Source organism: Sphaeramia orbicularis, chromosome 21 (genome assembly GCF_902148855.1).
Source record: "Sphaeramia orbicularis chromosome 21, fSphaOr1.1, whole genome shotgun sequence".
Lineage (NCBI taxonomy): Eukaryota > Metazoa > Chordata > Actinopteri > Kurtiformes > Apogonidae > Sphaeramia > Sphaeramia orbicularis.
This window is the reverse complement of record NC_043977.1, coordinates 23,005,275-23,029,538: the sequence shown is the minus strand read 5'-3', so window position 1 is coordinate 23,029,538 and position 24,264 is coordinate 23,005,275. Positions and strand designations below refer to the sequence as shown.

Below are 24,264 nucleotides of genomic sequence, written 5' to 3'. Positions count from 1 at the left end.
TAATGGAGTATTCTATTATTCCGTTGCCTCTTTTACTTCTTCATAGCCTCAAAACACTTACCCCAGCACTAGTCATGAAGTATACATTACATTTGAAACTTTGTGAATGGTATAACTCATGAGAAAACTTTTAGAGAGACTTCACTCTCCTTTATGACACTTAAATGCTGGCATGCTGAGCTGCATGCTGTTGTGAATATGCACAGCCCATTGTACAACACATAGTTTTATGTTAATCGTCACTGCTGTTTTTCCAGGTTGATGAAAATCAAGGAGTGGGTGGACAGTCACGACCCCGGGGCCCTGGTCATCCCCTTCAGCGGCGGTCTGGAGGGCCAGCTACAGGACAAGAGTGAAGAGGAGAGGGAGAAGTACTGCACAGAGCACAAGACGCAGAGGTTAATTAGCATTCAGTCTCCCCACACTTTATTATCAGCTGTGTCCTCCATGCACTCCTTTAATTGCATGTGCTGATAGAATAATAAATGGCAGAGTAATTACCATTATAAAGCAAAGGATCCCTCTTCTTACTGAACAACTCAGTCAAAGGGTTTTCCTCTAAATTAAGTTTTTAACTGTCATCTGTCATCTGTAGGTATAATTATAACTTGGGCATTTTGGGTTTATTGTTCTCATGTGAAAACCTCTATGGAGAGAAAAATTGTGACAGCAGATTTTTTTTTTTCCCCGGCACAGAACGAGGCATCGGGTTGAATTCTTAAAAATGCTAAATGAGTCCACAAGCTTTCTAATTAATCAAAGAAACCATTGGAGAGTTGAATGTCTTATGTGAAATGAAGTGACCTATCTTAATTCACTTAATGAGTTTATATTGGAATGAATGGGGCCTTGCCACTGAAATGAACTTTGTGTAGAAACCAGAGGCAGAAAGAAATCCTTAAGCAGTTTAGTTTCCTCGATTGAAGCTGAATTTTCTCTCCACCAGCGCCCTAAGCAAGATCATCAAGACAGGCTACGCAGCTCTGCAGCTGGAGTACTTCTTCACTGCTGGACCAGATGAGGTCCGTGCATGGACCATTCGGGTAAGAGCCGGCTGCCTGCTGCGCACATGCACACGAATGTGAGGGTGTGTAGCAGCCGTGCACGCACATACACACAAACGAATCCACACAGTGTCCCATGTTCCACCCTGCTGGCACCCTCACTGATATCACACACTTTCAACTTTGTCATGGTTGTGCTTTAGCTAGTCATTACAGGCCAAGGATAACTTCAATTACTGGTGAGCTGCTGAACGGTGAAAGTGGGGGCTACATTGATTGAGGAGGGCAACAATTGATTTTGCCCATTACGTCCATGAGAATGTTTCCATCCTGTGCAGATCTGACTGCCTCCTCCTGCCGCTGGAGATAAGGAGCCTGTGCATTGTGCCTGCCTAATCTGTGTGACGGAGGTTGTCTGTGCCAAAATTGATGTCGCTTTTCATTCGACTGTTTGTGGGCCTTGCTGGGGGCTCCTCCTCCCTGTGTGTCTCAGTTTACTGAACCCGGCCCGTCAAGAGCTTTGTGCAATGGGATCACAGCATTTACATCAATACAGATGTTGGTTTTGCATGCTTTGATTGTGGAAAGATTCTGTCTTTTTTTTCCTAAACAGAGGATGTGAATGAGTGCAGTAATAGTATCTGACTGGTCAAAAGGTACATATACACAAAAATATCTAAATAATAACAAAGTTACTTTCTAGAGAAACTTTTCAGGATGTAGATATAACAGTTCTAATAGTTGAACTGTTAATTGATTCTAAAATTGTGAAAATCCTATAGTGTTTTCTTCAGCTGTTGTTTTATCTAAACTTTAAAGCATTTTAGGAACCAGCATCACATTGTAAACAAATATTCAACTTTTAGTCTCAATAATTAAGGCATGAACATCATTGTAGAAAGTTTCTCTATATTTATTCAGTGGCAAATAAATGAAATAAATGAATAAAAATTACACATATGTGTGTGTGTGTGTGTATGTCTGTATAAAGATATACACACACACACACACACACACACACATATATATATATATATATATATATATATATATATATATATATATATATATATATATATATATATATATATATATATATATATATATATATATATATATATATTACAATGTATGCCAAATGTGTGTATATATGTATAATGTATGCCAAAAAATATAATCAGAACAACTGTAGATCAGCATATGTCTGTGTTATTTCATGGTATTAGAGCATTTTCTCTTTTCGGCAAAATGTATTCTTGTGCAGTCAGAATGTTGTTTAATTAACATATGCAAATGTGTAAACAAATGTGACCATAAATGACTCTAAACAGGTGTATTTTCATGTCCATGTTGCACTGGAAATACATAAATTTAATGTTTTAGTAGCACATATTGTTTACATAGAGTTTCTGCAGGTCCATAGTAAGTCTTAATTTTTATAATAACTGCCTCAATCATTTTTACTATTTTCATTAATGCACCTTTTAATTTATTTTTTTGTCAATGAGAAACAAGCTCTTTTGTATGGAAGTCTATGTTTCTGGTGTTGCAAAGCTGAACTTGGTACTGTGTTTTTATTTTATTCTAGCACTTATCTGTTGGCAAAATGTATAATATCTTGACATAAAACCTGACTTAGAGGACCTAATACACTTACCTTTATAATCACTTGCAATGCTTGAATAAGAAAAAGATGATTTGTTTAATATTCACCTTAAAAATGATGGTTACAAGGCGATAAAAACATTAAATTTAAGTGTCTGACACCTGTAGACAGACTGATACAGTAAAACATGTACAGAAAAAAAACATACTGAAGTTTATTTTAGGGTCATTCAGTCTTATTATATGTTTGATAAGGAAGAGTAACAAAAAATTAAAAGTAAAGGAAGAGTGGATCACCCTTGTGTTTGATCTGATCAACACAGGACATGATAGTTTTTTCGGTTTGATCCTTCCAGGCTCCAGTAACATGCCTCATGCTGAATCTTTTGACAGATATTCACATTTTGATCTGAGATGCATATTTTATGTCAGGCACCGAGCTACAGGAACAGTGCTGTTTCTTTTGATCAGAAAAGTATTTCACTCAGCTCTCAACATGCACATCAACTCTCTACCCATAAACAGCCACCTTTAATATTCTCATCTGGACTTTTAGAATTAAAAACTATGAAATGTACTATTGAAGAAGACACAGTGTGGAACATATCTGCACAAATAAGGACTTGATGAATCTGTTTACCGTGGCTTCTCAGATGTTTACAGGCCTGAGGGGAGGTGAGCTCACCACTTTTTTTTTTTTAAACACTGAACACATTACATTTTAGGCAGATGACATCACCTGGTTGTGGCGCACGCTCGTCTCAGCATGACTGATGTCCTCACAGTTTACAAAAAAAGTCCTGAAACACTTGAAAGGCGTCCTCAAAAACAGGCTTGTCCTCTCCCTCATAACTGATTACATCCAGCCTTGATTGTGTGTGAGGGGCATTTAGTCAGGTAAGCATCAGTGGGTAACTATATTAAGCCAATACATCTTGCATTGTAAAAACTACACTCAGTAATGTCGTGTTCCTAAGTCCTTTAACATGCTTTATTAGGCAGCCTCGAGGTGACCATTATCTATCAGCCTGCTCTGCATAGCTCTTAACTAGGACAATGTGGATCTCTTGTAATGTACCATATGAAAAAAATTCCCCCCTTAATCTATTTTTCTCCAGATAGACAAACCTTGATGCTGATTAATGGTAGTTAAACTCACAAGCACTCCGTCAATGAGATTGCAAAGAGATGGTAATGTATTAGAGTCATTAAATACGCATCATTCTTTTGGCATGAAATATGTTGACCCCAACCTGATTATATACATAATTAAAACTGCTCAACAGTTCCTGAGCACAGTGCTGCAGAGCAGAGAGAGAGCGAGCAGGTCGACAGGCAGGAGTCATAATGATACACAGCAGCCACGTCACTTATTTGGGTCATTTGTCATTTCCGCCCTGCATTATTTCAGCGCATATAAATTGCACATTTTATCAGTTGTGTCTTCAAGTGTTAAAGAGAATCCAATGTACAAATAACTTATAAAACTATTAAATTGTTATTTTGTGCTTTGTAAACTGGCTTCTGGGGAAACAAAATTATATTTTGCAATATCAATCCATGAAGACAATTTAAACATATGGTTAGGGGAGAAAATTATTACTGTTTATTCAAGGCAATTTAAAGACTGCAAAACAGGGGAACTCAGGGGAAGTCTATCACAATGAAAGGCTGGTGAGTAACTAGTTACATGTAACAGAAGTAATTTTAAGTATCAATGTATTGACAATTGTGATCAGTGACAATTTTGTAATTAAATTAGAGTTAGTCATTACAACATTGATGATTACAGACAAATATATGCTTTGTTTTCTTTTCAAGTTTATATATAGACTATAACAGGTGCCTATGTGGATTGTTGGACAAAAACATATTTCAATGCTGGAAATCCAAAAATATTTTGCTCCTGAATTCAGAAAGTAACTGTAACATTACCGTACAGTGATGATTTAGATAACTTTTTTTTTATTAGCACATGCCAGCTTCATTGCTTGGTTTTAACCATTTGTTAGAAAAAAAGCAACAAATGTAAAAAGTTACAATACTTTGAAGTAAAATATACTGTTGCTGATAAAGTTGGAATAAAATATTTTTTCTCTTATGAAATGATTGTGATAGTGTGATTTAATGTATTGTAAATGGGACTCAAGTGATCATCGTCATAGGTGATTACTGATGTGATTAAATAGGAATGTAAGGAGGAATGTCTCTTAAAAAAATGAAATTATTCAATGTTTATGGGCAACAGTGTATTTCGCTTTATCATTGTATTGTAACTGATTACATTTGATGGTTAAAACTAAGCAATGAAGCTGTCAAGTTGAGGCAATATTGTAGTTACTATACTTATTACATTTGTAACATGGTCATCTGTGACCTATTACATTGCTAAAGTAACCGTTCCCACCACAGTGGGAATTATTGAATATGTTTGAAATGAATTTCAATTACCAAACTCAGTATCAAAATGGCATGGCCTGCTGCAGTGAGGTCTGCACCACCATCACCTCTCACTGCAACACTGGCTCTTGCTGTTATGACCGGAGAGCTGAGCAGCGACCCACAATGAGGCAAGATTGCTTGGACAGAAATCAATACCGCCACGGAATGGGAATCAGAAAGCATTGATAGCAGTGCTGGGTTCTTATCGGTGTCCAGGCTGCCCTAGCAGGGCACAGCCGAGTGGAAAGCTATCCAGAAATCAGGACCGAGGCAAGAATACCCCCGACTGAAAACACCCCTGAGTGCTGCTCACGTCGCTATCACCCTATCAAACACCATGTCGACCGCATGCTGTAATCCATCTTCTCCAAAACAATTCATTGTCCTCTCTTTTCCTTCCTTGTGACAGAAAGGAACTAAGGCTCCACAGGCTGCAGGGAAGATCCACACAGACTTTGAGAAGGGCTTCATTATGGCGGAAGTAATGAAATTCCAGGATTTTAAAGAGGAAGGCAGTGAGAGCGCTGTCAAGGTGAGCAGTCAGGGTTCCAGAGGAGATGAGGGGAAGTCTCCTGTGATCAGTGGAGCTGACAGTCACCACACAGCTCCTACTGCAAACTGCTCTTCACCTTTACTCAGGGGAAGAAATTACTGCACACACTCCGGCACCACTCCTGACAAGCCAACACATTCTGGCTCTAAACACTGCCATTCTGCTCCAGCTGTGCATATCTTTATCACAATGTGTCTTAACTGGCTGATGGTAGTTCTTGATCGCAGCTCTGCACAGTTTCTCAGAGGTAACACTTCTTCACCTCACCAGGCATTTATCAGATCTATAGAGTGCGCTGTTGGCTTAGAGCTCTCTGTTTCCAAATCCCCGAGCTACTGTAGACATGTGACAGTGATATAAAGCGGCAAGTTAAATAAAGTGTGAAATACCTCAAATGAGGACTGTTTCATGGATCGGTAGCACAGACATGTGACTTGCATATCTTACTTTTACGGTGGCCACTGTTTGTTTTGACCTTTTAACTGGGATGTGGGTTGTTCATGTGCACACCCCTGTGTAAGTGTAATAACTGATTTCATGGTGAATTTGTGAAGACAATAACTGGGTGTAATCTGCAGCAGGTACATTTACAAAATGTGCTTAAGTGTTTTTTGGGGTTTTTTTTTTCTAGGAATGAAAGAGAGTTGAAAGTTTTTCATAAATTTGGTTACATATGAGCAAACTGTAATTTTGTAATTAAAGGTACAGAGTTGATAATCAGTCAACCCTAAAAGACCTAGAACTATTTATATGGTGACTCCTATATTAATTTATGTCTACATCTCTACTCTATCTTAAGTGATTCATCACAATTTATTATATTACCTTCCACATTTTGCATTTTTTGTGAAAAGCAGGTGTTTTCTTATATTTAATTTACTGATCATGTAGATGTTCATAAAACTTCAGAGAGAAGTCAAAGGTTATTATATCACTGAACTGAAAAAAGTGACTTTTTCAGCAAAATATATTTTTATCTGAACATAAAAAGCAAGTCTCTGAAAAGACTGTCATTTGTCAAACTATATGGGATGTACAATATATGGGATGTAAGATTGAATCATATTGCAGAAAAAGACCCTGCTTTCACATTCACTGTGGATCCTCTAAACATCCAAAGAACACATGTCTGATGCTGCTTTACATGCATTGATTGGATTAGTGAGTCAAAAGTTGTAAAACATTTTAAATCAGTAGCTGTTTAGATCAGATAATCAGATGCTGTTCATATAAAAAAAAAAAGAAAATTAAAAAAAATAGGTAAATATATAATTGAATTAAGTTCACTGGCTTCAAACAACATTATATTCAATAGCTCTAATACATTTAATAGTGACTCCAGCCTTGTTATGTGTCACATTTGGGAACAGCAGTCCAAATCCATGCTGTTATATTATCACTGCCATCAACTGAATTTACCCACTTGCAGATTTAACTGATGTAATTACGCTGACACACAGGGAACCATAGAGAGCAGCGTGGAAAGGAAGCACTATGAAAACATTTAAATCTAGTTACTATTCAAGCCTTTTTTAATAAGTATTTGATATTTAATGCAGCAGCGGTGTATTGTCCACACCCTCCATAAGCAGCAAACAGAGGGTGAAATGTGTCGGTCTCTGGGGGTTTTCACCATTGTTATCCGAGGCTGAGATCTGAGTGTCAGGTCCTTACTCCATGCTCTCTTGCTAATCCCTTTTTGGGCCTCATAAGAACATGAAGCGTTTCTGACTGTGGCATTAAGGTCCATGCTATTTAATGCCAGTTGTGGGAATAGGCTCTCTGAATAGGGCCAGTGTATGGGGATATCACATTATTAGTAATCATATCTGCTTAAGCCAAGCTTGCTGCTCCAGATGGCTGCTTTCAAGTGCAAATGAACCAGTTAGACGTGTCTGGTTTAATACATACTCAGGAATCACAAATAGCCATTGATTTTTTTTTTCCTGTCTCCCTCTCCATCCAGTGTTTCTGGTGGTATTGAGCTTGGATTAAATGGTCTCCTGAGCCTTTAAAGGGACATTGATTCTTCTAATTAATTGTGCGCTGTGCAGAACCAGAATGCATAAACCTGTCCGTATTAGCACTTCAAGTCAATTATTTTGAGTTTGCAGGGAAGGAGAACAAACACTTACTGTATACAAAAGAAATGTTAGAACTTATTTTGTTTCCTTGAGAAGTTTGATAGTGCTGTAATCAAAGACTTATTAACATTTTGCGCTTGTGCACATAAAGCTGAAATGGGCAGAAGAGAGGATTATTCACTCAGTGGGAATTCAGAGCCCCCCTCCCTAGACAAAACATGGATACAAGTGTGCACGAGTGTGTGCATGTGTGGCAGAGAGGGAAAAGACATGAAAAGACAGCACATGACATCAAGTTATTGTGGATTAAGAGACTGGTTGCATTTTAATTCCATTATTATTTGCTATTTACTGCAAAATATTGCACATTTCACCTCTGATATATTTATGTGCTATAAGAGAATATGCACGTTATTGTATTTTTTAATTGTTTGTTTGCTTTTATTTTGTAGGCAGCAGGAAAATACAGACAACAGGGAAGAAACTACATCGTTGAGGATGGAGACATCATATTTTTCAAATTTAACGCACCAAATGCACCAAAGAAAAAGTGACTCAAGAACAGTCTAATTGTTCACACAAATGTCCGTAACCATTTTTTCTTTTCTTTCTTTTCTTTTTTCCCTCCATCTGATACCTTTTTCCACATTCTCACTTTTTGTTTTCCTGCAGGATAAAATCTCCCCTCTGTGCCAAGGCTCAGGTTCAGTAAACTCTGACAGCTTTGCTATTTAAGATCAGGATCAGCCCCCCACTCCAAATTGTAGCAGCATTTGAAGAAGCATATTACTCTCCAGATACTTCATTAATCTCCATCACGGGTGCCAGCACTGACACAGCTGACAGCGGGGACAATGCCACCTGCTCCTCTCCCCCTTCTGCAGATAATGCATGTTTTACAGTAGCCCAGATGTCTACACTCAATAAAACATTTGACAAAACCAGTCTGTGTGTGTTTTGGGATGTCTGTATTGAGTGGGAAGCTGCATGGGGATGGTGATAGCGGTCCTGCCGACCACTGATTAGAGAATTAAAAGACACAGCTGACACTGACTGTAGCAGAGAGGGGACAATTATAATTAAATCTGTTAAGTGATGCTGATTTCAAAAGGGCAAATGCAGGATGCAGGTGTTTTGGCCAAAATATGTGGTCAGTTTGAATGATAATTCATAAAGTGACTGAGTTAACCTTTCATTTCCATTTTTGATTTGAGTTATGATTGATTTACTGTCATTGCAGAACTTAGGTTCCATTTTTAAAATATTGACAGAAATAGCATCATTGTTACATTTACAGCTTTCTTACATCCATCCATGAACAATGAGAGCAAATATGCACCTTCCATGAACTGACGTATTCATTCTAATCATGATTTCCAAAAATTCCACCTTTTTATAAAATTTTGTATAGCATGAAATAGAAGTTGACACAATCCTCAAGCACAACCAGAAAACGATTCCTGTTGTCTGAAGTAGTATTTTTCTCACCCCTATACTTTGTGTGTAAGTGTTTGTGAAGCATTTATGCTGATGGAATTGTATGGCTGCAGCCGCTGTGCTCCAAAGTAAGATTGTATTCTCCATGGGAGTCCGAACAAAGAGCTGTGGATCAGCAGTGCTTTACTGAATATCTTGTAACCATTAAGACTGCAGAGAACAAAATGGCCTTTTGATGGGAACAAAAAAGATTGAATAAAAATGGTCATTTTATAGAGATAGTATTGCATATCCAAGTTTTTGGATAGGATGTTTTATGGCGCTGAAGCCTGTACTAGTACTACAAAGCATAGTGTTTGTCATGGAAATAAGGTGGATTATAGTCTTTAAGGTTTGAGATCAGTAGCAAAATATAGGATAGTGTTTATTGTGGTTAGATGGAAAGAAAAACAGATGGCAACATGAGCGTCCAATAACATTAAGCATACTTTGTTTGATAGCTTTAGTAATAGCCGCTGATTGAAATCACTCAGACAAATCCCATGCAACCGACCGGAAACTCTTCACAGAAAAGACCAACAAGGCCTCCAACATTAACAGCTTACTGTATGTATATACCGTCCTCCATACAACAACAGGCTGGTACTGTTTTCAGCTGACTGTTTTCTAAGTGAAACCATACAAAACCTCTGGAGAGCACAATGGGGGCTTGAGACAAATCTGTTTTTGCATTCTTCTCAGGGTGGTGGTGGTGTTGGCCAACCTAAACCCCACAGTGAAGATTATTCATCCGCTGTAGTTTTGAGGCTCAGCGATTGACGAGTTGTTCCCAGTGGTCTGGGCAGTGGAGTATTTTGTTTTTCATAAAGTGACAGTAAATCATTTCAGGGCGAGTAATAAAGCTATTTAGAGTCATGCAGATGCCCTATATGGGACAAAACACCATAACAAGGCTCTTGTTCTTCAAGTATATCCTGAATGTTTCAGGTTTTAATACCAACAATTCTTCTGTCACAAGAGAAGCGAGTACTATTGAATTATAGACTCACAGGGCGCGACTACATCATAAAATGCATTTCTGTCACATAAACATAATAAAGCATTCAAGGCTAAAAAGAATTATCAATCAAACTCATCTCAACAGTTTGAGGTGACGTCAACGGTTTAACTGAAACAGCACCTTTAAAAATAGCTCTGCTCCAGAAATCTGCCAGATTCTGTGTTGGTACAAATGTTCTGTCAGTATCATTAATCAAGCGGTGCCACTCTGCCCCACAGCAAAACCACAGTGGCATCAAACCAAGAAGGACACAGAGTGGAAAACTGGCTTTAAAACACACCCAAAGAACAGACAGCTATTGTAAATCACATGAACACCAAAGACGTTTGAAGAAATAAAGAACAAGGAATGTGAGTTAAAGCAAATAAACATATAAATAACTCCGACACTTTTCAGAGCAGTTACTATGCACAAGGGATTGTGTTGGGAAATTCAAGGGTTATTATACAAGTATTGTATCATATTATTACAATGAGAAAATTATCTCTATTTTGGAAGACAATAAAATGGTTGCCATGTTGTAATTATTGTCATTGTGCGACTTCTTGGCCACTTGTACTAAATACTGTGCACACAATACACATGAACTGAATATAGAATCAAGATTTTACTAAAATAACACTTCATGTTCATTTGTATGCAACAATTTCCTCTTTGATTTATTGTGTTCTCTGTCAGGTTAATAAATCTTCACCAGTATTAGTGAGGAATGCCATAAAAAGGAGCCTCATAATGGAATGTCAAAGTCGTGACCAAGGCTCAACAAATTTAGCATCGTCTTATTTTTTGTGTCTTGTTACTGATTGTGTCCGATGTATGAAAATTCTTTTTGTCCTTATTTCATTTTCAGTTCAGGTTACAACACGGACTGTAATTTTGCAACAGAAAGCAGTAAAATGTAATTAAAGAACTGAAATGTTTCTTAAATGTAGTCTTCCTCTGTTTTATCACACCCATGTAAGGTTTAATCAGCAAAGTGATGTCAGGAAATATTATCCAGTCTTTTACTGTTTGTTAAAGTCAAAGAGAACATTAATGTGCAGTATCATGTGCAGTCTTTATACTGTCCTCTGTATTTTCTACAAAAAAAACAAAAACAAACATATTTATCAACCATCACTTCATCTATATCTGCACATAAACAAACTAAATACTTTCAGAGTAATTTTCTACTGTACTAAGCAGACTGGAATACAGTATATATTTGTTTATTGCATAGAAATACGTTTTATGTATTTTGTGATATACTTAGACTTTGGATATAAAAATATTCAATTTTATTGTATTAAATTTGACTTTAAGGCCTGAATGAGCACTTAGTGTTTACTTACCTTCAATCATCCATTTATTTAACTTAAATCGTTCAAGTAGCTGCTGTTAGACAAATATTTCAGTGCCATTTTCCTTTTTTTAATATATCATTTGTTTATAGCTTTCATGTGCCATTCTTGTGATACAAGATGCTACTACTAGTATTTGCACTAATATTTTAACATCTGTTTGTTTTTTGTTTTGTTTTGTTTTTTTTTACTGTTAGTACATTTAGATTGTGTTGTTTCAGTTTTTTTTAATTATCTCTATCTATTTATATTGTATATTAAACTTGTATAGGCACCTTGTAGCATTGTTAAGAAATAATATTTATAGCATTTTGAGCAACAGTGGAAGATTTTAACTTCCAAAACTTTGATGCATCTGACTTTAAACTCACTGCTCACAGAAGTTTATTCTTCCCCAGACAAAGAACACTTTGATTGTTCCTGTCTGAAGTGTTTCAGAAACACACATTTGATATTCCATCCACACTTTCTCCTTGCTGCACCAGTTTCAATTTTCTCTCTCAGGTCCCATTTACAGTGTCCCACAAGGTGCCTCCAGCAGGGCAGTTTCTCTCCGTGGGGTCACTCTCTCTTGGACCGGCCTTCATGAAAACAACTGTCAATATGTTAATAGTAAACACTCAGGGCCATTGTGGACGGACTCCTCCTGTCATATTTTGTCTCCTGCATTGTGCCAAACCAACAGCATCCTCTCCTAGGAAATTTCTGGCTTCTGTGGGGAATAATAATGTTTTGAATTTCATCTGTCCATTTGACCCTTAACAATAAAAGAAAGTATTTAGTTTGCATATATTTAATAACACTATACTAAACTGAGCGTCCGTGCACATGCAGTAAGAAGATCTAATTCTCTCACTTACAGTTATATCTATTACATTGAATTGAACATTCTTATGGATGTTCAGAAACTCCCACTGGGTAATTGCCCTACAGACTTCACAGATTCCTCTCATGAGGTGAATACAAGGTCTGTCAATACAATCTCATTTCCTTTGTTTGCAGCTGGAGCTGGAGACAACACACAGATCTGCAGACAAACATTGATGCAGCTATATATCTCGTGTATGGGCCATGCACTGCATCCACTAGGGCGTTGCTTTTAGGATATTTGACTTTTCCCTTTAACTTGGAGGTCTTTGTAGAAATTGTTGATATGTTTCCAAGGACTCCTGGAGTAAGACAGACATAGCTGTGAGGTTTTTCTAAAGCTGTTTCCATTGGCCTGTGTTTACCTGACACTTGGATTGACAGCAGAGTGATTGGAAATATCCACCATTCACTGCCGTGAGCTCCTGAGTGCACGGAAAGTGCTTTTGTAGTCTGGCTGTAATGGGCCAAGTTTGAATTGAAGGTTGAAAGAAATAGCCTCACTGCGGTCGCGCACTGTGAGGAACTGACACACCACAAATAATACTCAGAAGTGGAGTCTTGATAGTATCACAAGCACAGAGCAAGCACAATAGCATGCAGACTCTCATTTCAATGCACTTTCACAATGCTGTAATTCGCACAATCAAATGGAGGGAAGAAGAAACTCACTCTAATACAAACAGATGTCAGATTGTGTCTTGTTTTTTGTTTTGTTTTTTTAATAACCAACAGAAAAGCACAACAAAAAAACAAAAAAAACACAATTATGAATCATTTATGTATTAATTTGTACCACTGACATCACAAACTCATGACAATAAGCCTATTATTAAAAAAACAGAGCATCAAGACAGGATTAAGATTTGTTGGGTCATATTAGAAATGCACTAGTCCTCTCTAGTTCAGCAGTAAGGGAGCACATACTGGACTTATTAACTGAATTGTTTTGGAAATGAACTTGTGAAAACAGTTCATGAAAATTCAATCAGTTTTATTTATTCAGTACTGGTCTGACCTCACACCACACACACAGATTTTAACATTGAAACAAAAGACAACTGGTTTTAAAACTGATTCCACTAGTTGAGGTTTGTGCTTTATTCTCTCACAAAGGCTGTTCACTTTTGTAGACAATCAATCAAATCCATTTTGTTTTAGTTTGTCATAACAGTGTTTGCCAAATCACTTGGGGATATTAACAGTAGATGCATAGTAAAACTGTGACAGTGATTGGCCTGATATTTCAACATGTCTTGACTGGTCACGCATTAAGTTGAAGATGACCGACAGTAGTAAATATGCACAAATGTGTTCTCACAGATCTATGAAAAAATTTACATAACATTTACAGAAAACTATAATAAACAGTTTTGGTTTTTTAAAGCCAAACTGAGACAAATACTGCATCTGTATACATTAAAAAACTCTATCGTCCTCATATGTACACGTCATACTGGAGTCAGATCACAGTGAGTCTTATTTGTCACTTGCTTTTATATGTGTTAAATTTCTTCAAAGATTATTAAAATTAGATCAACAGACAATAAACAATGATCACACAGCATTACACAATACTCTTTTAAATCCCAACTTTACACATCCACACACAGAAAAAGTAGACTGTTCTTTCCTTCTGTTTGTGTCTGTCATACAGCGTAGAGGATAAGATCAGAAAGAAAAGTGGAAGTGACATCAGTGTTTTGCTTTCTATTAACAGTGGTTGTTTTTTCATATTTAATTCATTGCTGCAGTTTTTTACTCTATTTAAAAGTAATTGATATTGTCATGATGAGATTTTTTCCTCATTGTTTTTTCTAAAATATATGATTTCCTGGAGGGGTGGGTTTAGATAATATAACCTATATACAACAGAACACAGCAAAATCAAACCTAAAAATATAAAAATGATAAAATAATCTTTATTGAGTTATGAGTTATTATGAGTTTCTGCCATTTATACTCCTTTGCTGCTTAGTATTCATGTGTAGTTGGAAAAAGAAAATATACCCTCTTTGGTTTCACAAATCAGAACATAATAAAAATCATTTGGTTCTCATAAGATTATAACATTACTTAAATTAAACCTCAAACCAACCTCAGCAGATAACAGATTCTTCTGTGCTATTAATTAAAAAAAGACCCCCAAAAAAATCATAGAAAATCAGCCAAAATGGAGAGGCAGTGTGATGATAAAGTAAGTATACCCTTACTACTTCCAGAGGAGTTAAGAGGCCAAGTAATCAGGGGCTGCTTAGCAAATGCCCTTGATTTACTGATCAACAGCAAGTGTGGCCATCTCTGTAAAAGCACCAGGAGCACTGGAGTTTTTAGATGTGTGTTAACTCAATGCCAAGGAGGAAAGACATCAGCAATGAGCTTAGAGAAGGAATCGTTGCTCCCCATTGATCTGGGAGGAGTTCTAAGGCTATTTACAAACAATTTCAAGTCTGTCAATGTACACAACAAAAAATTAGTCACAAGTGGAAAACATTTAAGACAGGTTTCATCTCAGGAGAGGATGGCAAATTCAACCAAAGGTCAGACCATGCCCATTGCCAGTTAAGTTTGCAGAGTTGCATCTGAACAAACCACAAGACTTGTGGAACAATGTACTTTGGACAGATGAGAGCAAAGTGGAGATGACTGGTTGTAATACACAGCCCCAAATTTAGCAAACACCACACAGCATATCAGTACAATCTCTTCCTACCACTATCAAGCACAGTGGTGGAGGGGTGATGGTTTGAGCTTTTTTTGCAGAGCCAGAGCCAAATGTGAGGCTGTCTGTTGTGCAGGTAAAGCTTGACTGAAACTGGGTCATACAGCAGTACAATGATCTCAAGCACATCAGCAAATTTACAACAGAATGTTTGAAAAGGAAAGAACCAAGGTGTTGCATTGACCCAGTCAAAGTCCAGACCTCCACCTGAGATGTTGTAACAGGACTTTAAAGAAGCTGTTCATAAAGAAATGCCCAAAAACCTCAATGAACTGAAGAAACATTGAGTAGAGAAGTAAACCAAAATTCCTTCAAACAATTTTTTTGTGGTTAGATTAAAATACTTTCAATAAAGACCAGATGTTTTTAATATAATGTCCCAATATGTTAGATCATAGAATTCAAAGAGGAGGTGGTGTCTTTTTCCCATGACTGTACATGGATAAATAACTTTTTCATAAAACAGAATTTTGAGCAAAAAGAAGTAACATGGATTTTTTTCAGTTTTACCAAATTTTTTAATATTGAAAATAATAACATTTTTGTTATGATGTATGCAGTATTCTCTTCATGGGTTCCACACAGAACAATAGAACACCTGTAGAGAAGTGTAAAACGATGTTCAAACAAGTTCCTACTACAACAAATTGTGGTGTCTATATGCTTCACAGTGTGCAATATGTCTGGAAGATAGACAACTCCAAATTCAGTTAAAAGCATGACAGTTTTAGACTTGTTAGGATAACTATTTCAGCATTCTGTATGGTGATATTTTGAAAAGGTACTGACAGCTATTGGAGTATTACTAAGTATGATATAGCAATATAGGCATATTTAAACCTGTGTATAATAAAGCAACAAGAAAGATAAGTAACAGAAAATCTGTAAGAAGTAAGAGAATTAGCAAATGCATGAACACAAATTTGGCACTACAGAGGATAAGGAGCTATTAGATCAAAGGAGCTAATAAGGAGTTCAGTTTCAAGGCTTCCAGATTAATATATCTTGGTAAAAGTCATTATTTGACAACTGGTAGAACACTAAGTGAGCTGATGCTCATAAAATAGTTAAGAGAGGCTATAGATATATGAACCTCATGTATTTAGCAGATCAAGTAATTTGGCTTTTCTGACTGTATCTTCCATTTGTTCTTTCTATTTTCTTTTGTTATGCGTCTTTGGGGACAACTTGCACCCTAAAATGTCTGAAAAACTGAATTTAAAACGGTAACCACCATCAACTGCAAGCCAGTAAAACTGAAAATGCATAATAAACAGGAACCGACTTCAACAAAGGATGATTGACATGTTGACTGACGAATAGTACTTCCGTGTATGAATCCGACAACCAATAAGCTTTGAGAAGGACGGCGGGATTTCCTGTATGTGACGCAAGTACTCCCAGTCAACAGTGCAGGCCCCACCCTTTGTGTTACCTACCGCCCGTCAATCAAAATACAAAAAAATCTGACATTTATTACTTATTGTACAATCAATATAATTTGCTGATCATGTCCGTTGGCTTGTGACTATCAGGACTGTCCGTTTCATGACAAGTCACGCAATGACTGGTATGTAATATTTGTCCTGTTCTTCACTAACGTAAGCTAACAAGCTAAGGCATCCTCTGGCTAAATTAGCTCGCTAGCAGGCTAACAGCGCTCCTTCTCGGTGATATTGCTAATCATCTCCTGCTAAGTTAGCTGTAGCAGCTAACTTTGCGCTGGTTTGCTAAATGGGTTAGCTTGTTTTAGTACACACCATTAGTAATCGCGCCTTAAACTAAGTATTGCCGCATTTTCTGTTTTATTCATTGATGTAGCTGCAGTATTAGATGTGATTTAGCTAGTCTACTGATGTTATGTAAACGTTACCTATAGAAATCATATGTGTGTGGGCATCAGGTTTGTTTAGCTAACATTAGCTCCAGCTATTGTCGCTCATATGTGATTTTTATTACTTAGCACCAGAACAGCCCATGAAACCAGCGGATATGGACGTGGACAGCAGTCAAAACGACTTTCTTCAACAGAATGAAGGCAGGAGCAATCAGGTAAGGTTTCCCCGTTGGTGTTGTGGTCGTATTATACGTCGTAAGTGCGTTTCAGTAGCTGAGCGGCGCCTAGAGAAGTTCACACATTTCAAACTTGGAGGGGATATTGCCGTCTGATTTTGAACCCCTTAGGCGGGTTGCAAATCCCTCCTCCATCGCTTTGCTTGAAGCGATAGACCCGATGAAAGGCCAGAACATCACCAGTGCACTGGTGTTCTCCAAAGGGGGTCAAAAAAAGTTCTGTCACCCGGCTCAATATCCGCGAATTACACTTTTTACGTGACCCACACTAATGGCCACCCACTTTCTTCTTTTTAAACATTGTGGGTAGGACATCAGCACTTGACCCGCTAGCAACTACCTGCACTAAGGTCGGGTCCCCCTCTTCAGTGGTGGACAGAGGTGGTGCTGGTGCTGGTGGGGGGTGGGGTAAACCAGTCTCACTGTATTAACAGAAGTGGTGGCTTCAGGCTACAGTTGAACACAAGTGGTGGTAGAAGTGTAGCTGAGCTTTGTACTCGCTTCATTTAAATTATGGCCAGTGCACTGTGGCAGTATTAGAGGATTCATAAGTTTTGAGCTCAGTTTTTGTACAGTGACTGTACTACTGTGAATATAACTGATAAGCTTTTGTCCTTGCGGCAAAGACTGAAGTTCATACTATAGAACATGCATCGAATCTCATTGTGTGGTTGCAAGAGATTGATCCACTCGAGTATTAAAATATTATGTTTTGTGATGCTGAATTAGCTTTCAAAAACACAATCAATTTTAATTAGTAGTTTATAGGCAAGGAGTTTGGTAATCTTTGTTTAGCCTCTTGATGCCTTGGATTCAACGTTTTATATGTTTGTATTTTTTGCATAATGGTTGTGTCTCCTCAGTCCTATGACTAGATTTTAAAAACCTCACAATCACAAAATAGTTTTTCATTATGTCACAATATATTGAATCATAACGTCTGTATATGTATCATGTTGCTATATTCTTGTCAATATCTATCAAGCTATCTACCTAGTGAGACATTTTGCATTAGGTGATTTTAATGGATGGAAATGTTATAGTTAAAAATTGAAGTCAGTCCTAAATATTTGGAAGTTGAATAAGTTTGATAGAAGTGGAGTTGAGATGTGTGGCCATGTAGCATGAATGACTCATTGAGTGACAAGTTAAAATAACTCAGAACGAACCCTAAACAAAATAAAAGCCAGTGGTAAATAATGAACACAAATGTACCGGTAAAATCATTTCTTGCCTCTTCTAGCTTGATGAATATTACTAATTTGCATTTTCTTTTATTGTTACATCATACTAGTGGCACATGTGCTCTATGGAGAATTGTTTAAAAGGAAATTTAAAGATTATTGCAGTTAGGCTTCAGACATTACATTGCTTAATATTACCATTGTTTGCATTGTGTTAATTCTAACCATTTTCGCCCACAGACAACAGATTCATCATCTTCACAGCTCACTGGTACTGATAAATGGGAGGTTTTAACCCCCACATCAGGAGCCAAGGATGAATCTGGAATGATACAGATCCAGAGTCAAGGGATATTAACATCAAATGGACAGTTTGTTCTTCCTCTTCAAAATTTACAGACTCAGCCAATCTTTGTGACGTCGGGAACGGACACGTCCTCAGCCAATTCAGTGCCTAACATTCAGTACCAAGTAATTCCTCAGATTCAGACCACAGATGGACAGCTGAGCTTCTCCACTTCTGGTGTGGAAGGAGCAACTCTGAGTCAGGATGCCACAGGGCAGATTCAGATCTTGCCAGATGGAAGTCAGAGTCTCAGCATGGCATCAACTGCAAACATCCTTAATAACAACCAGAACCTCATATCACAGACTGGTAATGTCCAGCAGATCCAGGGGGTTTCCATTGGCAGCTCCACCTTCAACAACCACGGTCAGGTTGTTACTAATGTGCCTGTGGGATTGCCTGGGAACATCACTTTTGTTCCTATTAATAGTGTGGACTTAGACTCACTTGGCCTGTCTGGTGCTCAGACTATTGCGACCGGGGTCACTGCTGATGGTCAGTTAATAATGGCAAGTCAGCCTGTGGACACTTCAGAGACTCTGGCGAAGGCAGATGATCACCTCTCACAGACACTACCAGTAAGTGACTCGAATGCAAATGCTGAGATATTTGTGCCAACGTCTTCCACTCAGCTACATGATCCAGCGAACGAATCAGGTCTGTTGACACAAGACACAGCCTTGTCATCAGTGGGTACAGAGCAAGCCGACTCAAGTTCTGGTCTCCAGGAAGGTTTCATCCAGCAGAATCAGGAGCAGAGTGTCCAAGTGTCCTCCGCTCAGCCAATCATCCAGCTGCAGCAGGTGCCTGTTCAGACCAGCAACGGTCAAGTGGTCCAGTCGGTGGCGACAGGCGGACAGGGCCTGCAAAACGTTCAACTGATCAATCCTGGGACCTTCATCATCCAGGCTCAGACAGTAACACCATCAGGCCAGATACAGTGGCAGACGTTCCAGGTGCAGGGTGTGCAGAACCTGCAGAACCTTCAGCTGCCTACCACCCCACCCCAGCAGATCACCTTGGCTCCGGTTCAGACCCTGTCACTGGGGTCCAATCCAGTCAGCATCAGCACAGGGCAGATCCCCAACCTGCAGACAGTGACCATCAACTCAATGAGCCAACAGGATGGGGACATGGAAACCCCTGGAGGTTGTGTAACAGTTTTTATTTTCAGAATATACACAGCAAACAAGGTCCAATTAATCAAAATGATTCATACATTTTTATTAAACTATTTTTTTTAAACTAATACAGTAAATCAGTAGAGCCGTCATTAATGTTAGTTGGTTAAAATGTGTAGTGTGAAATATGTTCTGCGTTTGAGATAGAGGTCAGGCTACTGTGAATATTTTTAAGACTGACATAGTGACTGTAGTTCAGAGTCCACAAAGCCAATTATTCAGACAATCCTTACATTTTATTAGAAACTGTTAAACTGATCAATGAAGTGAAAGTAATAAATATCTAATTAAGTAAGCAGATCAATGCAATTCATCAAAAAATATGTAGATGAATATCAGATGTAAAAATCCTTTGACCCATTCTATATCCACTTATGCCTTTTTTCACTGAGTCACTGTTATATGGATTTAAAGTATCTCTCACCATATTTTGTTTTGGTTGCTCTTAGCTATTGGCTGAGTTATTAGAGTAAGCAATATTGTTAACACATGAATTTCTCTGCCTTTGGTATGCCTTTAGATATTCGAATAAAGGAAGAACCAGACTCTGGAGACTGGCAGCTGAGCACCGACTCCACCTTAAACCCAAGTGATCTATCACATCTTCGTGTCAGACTGGTGGATGAGGATGATCAGTTTGGCCAAGAAGGCAAAAGGTTGCGCAGAGTTGCATGTACTTGCCCCAACTGTAAAGAGTCAGGTGGGAGGTGAGTTAGCCTGACTGCTGCTCTTCACTTCGCTCTGTACACTGTACGTGTGGGGAGGTTCATGGGAAAATAAACACCCTAAATGTCTGTACCTGTGCTTCTCAGAGGATCCAGCATGGGGAAAAAGAAGCAGCACATCTGCCACATTGCAGGCTGTGGGAAAGTCTATGGAAAAACATCGCACCTGCGAGCACACCTGCGTTGGCATTCAGGGGAGCGACCTTTTGTTTGCAGCTGGATGTTCTGTGGAAAGAGGTTCACACGCAGTGACGAGCTGCAGAGACACAGGAGAACACACACAGGTGCCCTTTCTTTGCTCCTTCAGTGTTTGCGCATCAGGAAAACATCAGTAAAATGTGTTAATTTGTGCCCTACAAAGTGTGAGTCATGTAAGAAATAACAGTGTTGGTCCCACTCTAGATTTACATGTAAAATGTCAGGTTACAGTTGTAGACCATTGTGAAAGACATCCAGATTTCATAGACTTGGTGGTAATTTTCCAGTTCAAGATGAGATTAAAGTGGTTCATGTTCCAGCTTTTAACACCACAGTATTCAACAAATTTGTTACAAGATGCCAATAGCAAGATGCCCTTACAAGAGTTTAGATATTGTGGTTGGATTCTCCATCAAACAGCTGTATCTGCTCACTGAATGTGCTCTGAATTTTGGGTAATAATGTGTTTTAGTTTGTCTGGGGTAGTAAACAGCTGAACACAGTATGTGCTCCTGTACATGCTAGAAATGCATTCAAACATACGAGGAGATAAGTTAAAACAACTGGATGTGGTTCACATAAAAAAGTGGCATTATCAAATCAGTGTTATTACCTTCAAGTGTCATTATTTAGTTTATTCTGCATCACCTGGTCAGGTTTTCTCAATAATTCAGCTTATTCACAGTGAATAACCTAAGAAATAAACTGTTTTAACTACACAAAAGATAGAAAAATGTTACTATTGTTTTGTTAGGTTTTTGCTTCAACTACATAAAATAGTCCAGTAGATTTTATATAGGATGCATTCATTAAAAAAATCATTATCAAGAATTCTACAAAGCCATGTAATGATGAGGGATAAATTTTAATCAGTCTTGCACAATCAGTAAAAACATTCATTATTTATTGTTTGTATTTGGTAAGAGTTGGTTGAAGTTGTTTGATTAATTGTTGATTGAATGTCAGCTCCCACAAATATCTAAATATTAGCAATGTTTGCATTGTTTGCTTTAATTTTATTTATGACAAAAGCAAGTTGAACTTTTGAACTAAACTTCTCACCTGATATATGATGCATGTCCCTCAGATAGATGACATGTTTGACCCTCTCCAAATGTATTCAGTGTCATACTCTTTATTTTTCAAACTGTATTTTCTCTCTGGCAGGAGAGAAGAAGTTTGTCTGCCCAGAATGTTCCAAGCGCTTCATGCGGAGCGACCACCTGGCGAAGCACATTAAAACTCATCAGAACAAAAAAGGCGTGAACTCTGGCAGCGCTGTGGTGGCCTCGATGGAATCCGCAGGGTCCTCAGATAGTATCATCACCACAGCAGGCGGGACCACCCTCATCCTCACCAACATCCAGCAGGGCTCCAGCAACGCCCAGGACATCCTGGCCAACGCAGAGATCCCTCTTCAGCTCGTCACCACGGTAGCGGCCGCCGAAGTCATGGAGTGATTTACACTCCACTTATGAACTTCTACAACCTCTCTCATACTGTATACTCCTACCTGCATTTCTATTCAAGATTTGAAGAAAAACTAAAATTATAAATATATATATATATATTTTAACACAGAAGTAGTAAGTCAATGTTCATACTCAGTTTTTACTGAGTGACAACTAGCAGCGAAGACTTAAAAGAAGATTGAGGTGGGAAAAGATGTTGCAGTAAAGACACAAGGAAATGCCTTATTTTGTATAATACTGTGTAGTTGGAAATGTAGGATGCCATTTTGTTTTGTATCTACCTATTGATGTGTTTTTCACAAAAAAATTATTCATACATTGAGCAACTTTCTTTTTGCCTTTTGTTGATGGTATATTTTAATGATGGTCTTGGTTAGCAAAGTTTGTTCCATATTCCTTTGAACAAGAATTTGACAGCAGAGCTAATTTTATCCAGCTGAAGTAATGTTATTGCTTACGTCCATGCAATTCTATTCATTTATTTGTTATATTATGCATTTTTTTTTCTTCTGTGCACTCACCGTGCTTGCAATTTAGCAAGTCCTCCCATTTTAAAAAATGCTCACACCTACTATATTTTGCTGGTGAAAATGAAAAACAATCAAAATTTTGTATTGTATGTTCTCTTTAACATGTACTGTTGATAATGATACGCATTATTTGCTTATTCAATTTTTTGACTTAATAGCTATTTATAGTAGGCTTTACACAAAACACGGATTTGTGATATGAAAGGTCCAAGATATTTCAAACGACTATTTCATCAGACTGTATGTAACTCAAATGTGTTTTTGTAAAACCTTTTTCGAGGACTTCAAATTAAAAAAAAAAAAAAACATTTTAATATTAAGAAAAAAGCCATTCTTTGGAGATGTTTGCCAAATTTGACTACAAACTCAGGGTGACTTGTGACTACGTGATAGTAGTGGAGTTAGCCACCCCTGGAGCTTCTTGGGCCACAGTGGGAGTGGGGTGTCGAGGAGAAACGTTATTTGATGGACCAAAAGCTGAGGTGAATTAAGCCGTCACCATGTTACCTGTGCTCATCAAATCTGACCATGTCAACCTTTTTTCTTTTTTCCTTTTTTTTTTTTATTTTTTATGACAGCCCCTATATTCATCTTATGGAAGCAGTTTCAGAATGTTCACTGTCTGTCCATCAGTTTGATCAGGTGGTTCACAAGTGTCATGTGTCACTGAATGCGGTACTCAACATTGTATTCATCATTTTATTGTTAATCCTTTTGTGTAAGATATGTTTTGTATAGTTCCCGAGAAACTGTTCTTTATACCCATTGTCAGAAAATGTCCAATGTTTTGTCTTTGTGTTCTTTTCTGTAACTGTATGTTACATCTCCCTGTTAATTACCTGTTTTTTATTTGTGTATTTTATTTGATATTTGACTCCAAACTGTTCAACTGTATACACATCCACACTGAACGGTGAATTTAATGGTGGAATATCTGCATCTTTATTTGTCCATTATAATTACGTAATGTGATTTTTTTTTTTTTTTTTCTCCTCACATGGACTTGTGATTCTAATCAGATTATGCTTCACCCTCTGATAGCAACATGCAGTTGACACGCTCGCTGCAAATCCATATGTACTAAACACTGAAGGTTTTTTCTCATTCAAATCTTTTGTATAAATATGTCAATCTAACATCAATATAAACCCTTCTGTTACACATGAATTCCTTTTCTTTTTTTTTCCCCATTTGATCCCAGTTTGTTTTTGTTTTCTTGCTCTTGAAGCTCATATGTTCCAGTCTTGAGTTTCTAGTCCAGTAGATGTCACTACAGCCAAGGGAGCAGCTCCAGGAGATCTCTTTGACCCCTTGACCTTCCCCATGTTCTACTGCCAAGATGAAGACAGAAGTCATGGAGGCCAACAGGAGGTGTGTGGACCCTCAATTAACCACAACTTAATGTCACATACAAATGTCAGGAATGCAGTCTGTGTGTGAG

At 37.8% G+C, this 24,264-nt stretch overlaps 2 protein-coding genes across 2 annotated transcripts in view; both read left to right on the top strand.

Annotated features, from left to right (window-relative positions):
- The window catches only part of LOC115411945 (obg-like ATPase 1), a 43,834-nt gene extending 35,217 nt beyond the window's left edge, over positions 1-8,617 (top strand). The window contains exons 8-11 of the mRNA XM_030124248.1: positions 258-398; positions 947-1,043; positions 5,461-5,583; positions 8,141-8,617. Coding sequence (XP_029980108.1) covers positions 258-398; positions 947-1,043; positions 5,461-5,583; positions 8,141-8,242 — 463 coding nt within the window. The 3' untranslated portion in view covers positions 8,243-8,617. The remainder of the gene's footprint in view (positions 1-257; positions 399-946; positions 1,044-5,460; positions 5,584-8,140) is intronic.
- A 7,897-nt stretch (positions 8,618-16,514) lies between these two features.
- Positions 16,515-23,990, top strand: sp3a (sp3a transcription factor). Its single transcript, XM_030124963.1, has 6 exons — positions 16,515-16,684; positions 17,078-17,166; positions 18,612-19,866; positions 20,419-20,605; positions 20,711-20,907; positions 21,989-23,990. Exons 1-6 carry the CDS (start codon positions 16,663-16,665, stop codon positions 22,279-22,281), a joined length of 2,043 nt encoding a protein of 680 aa, XP_029980823.1. The 5' UTR covers positions 16,515-16,662; the 3' UTR covers positions 22,282-23,990.
- The last annotated feature ends 274 nt before the right edge of the window (positions 23,991-24,264 follow it).

What these genes read in the sequence shown, in the direction of transcription:
- sp3a (XM_030124963.1), top strand. Translation starts at nt 16,663, where the DNA reads ATGACAAGTCACGCAATGACTG. An exon ending in GGACATGGAAACCCCTGGAG is followed by an intron (nt 19,867 to 20,418) that starts GTTGTGTAACAG and finishes GTATGCCTTTAG; the next exon opens with ATATTCGAATAAAGGAAGAA. An exon ending in ACACAGGAGAACACACACAG is followed by an intron (nt 20,908 to 21,988) that starts GTGCCCTTTCTT and finishes TCTCTCTGGCAG; the next exon opens with GAGAGAAGAAGTTTGTCTGC.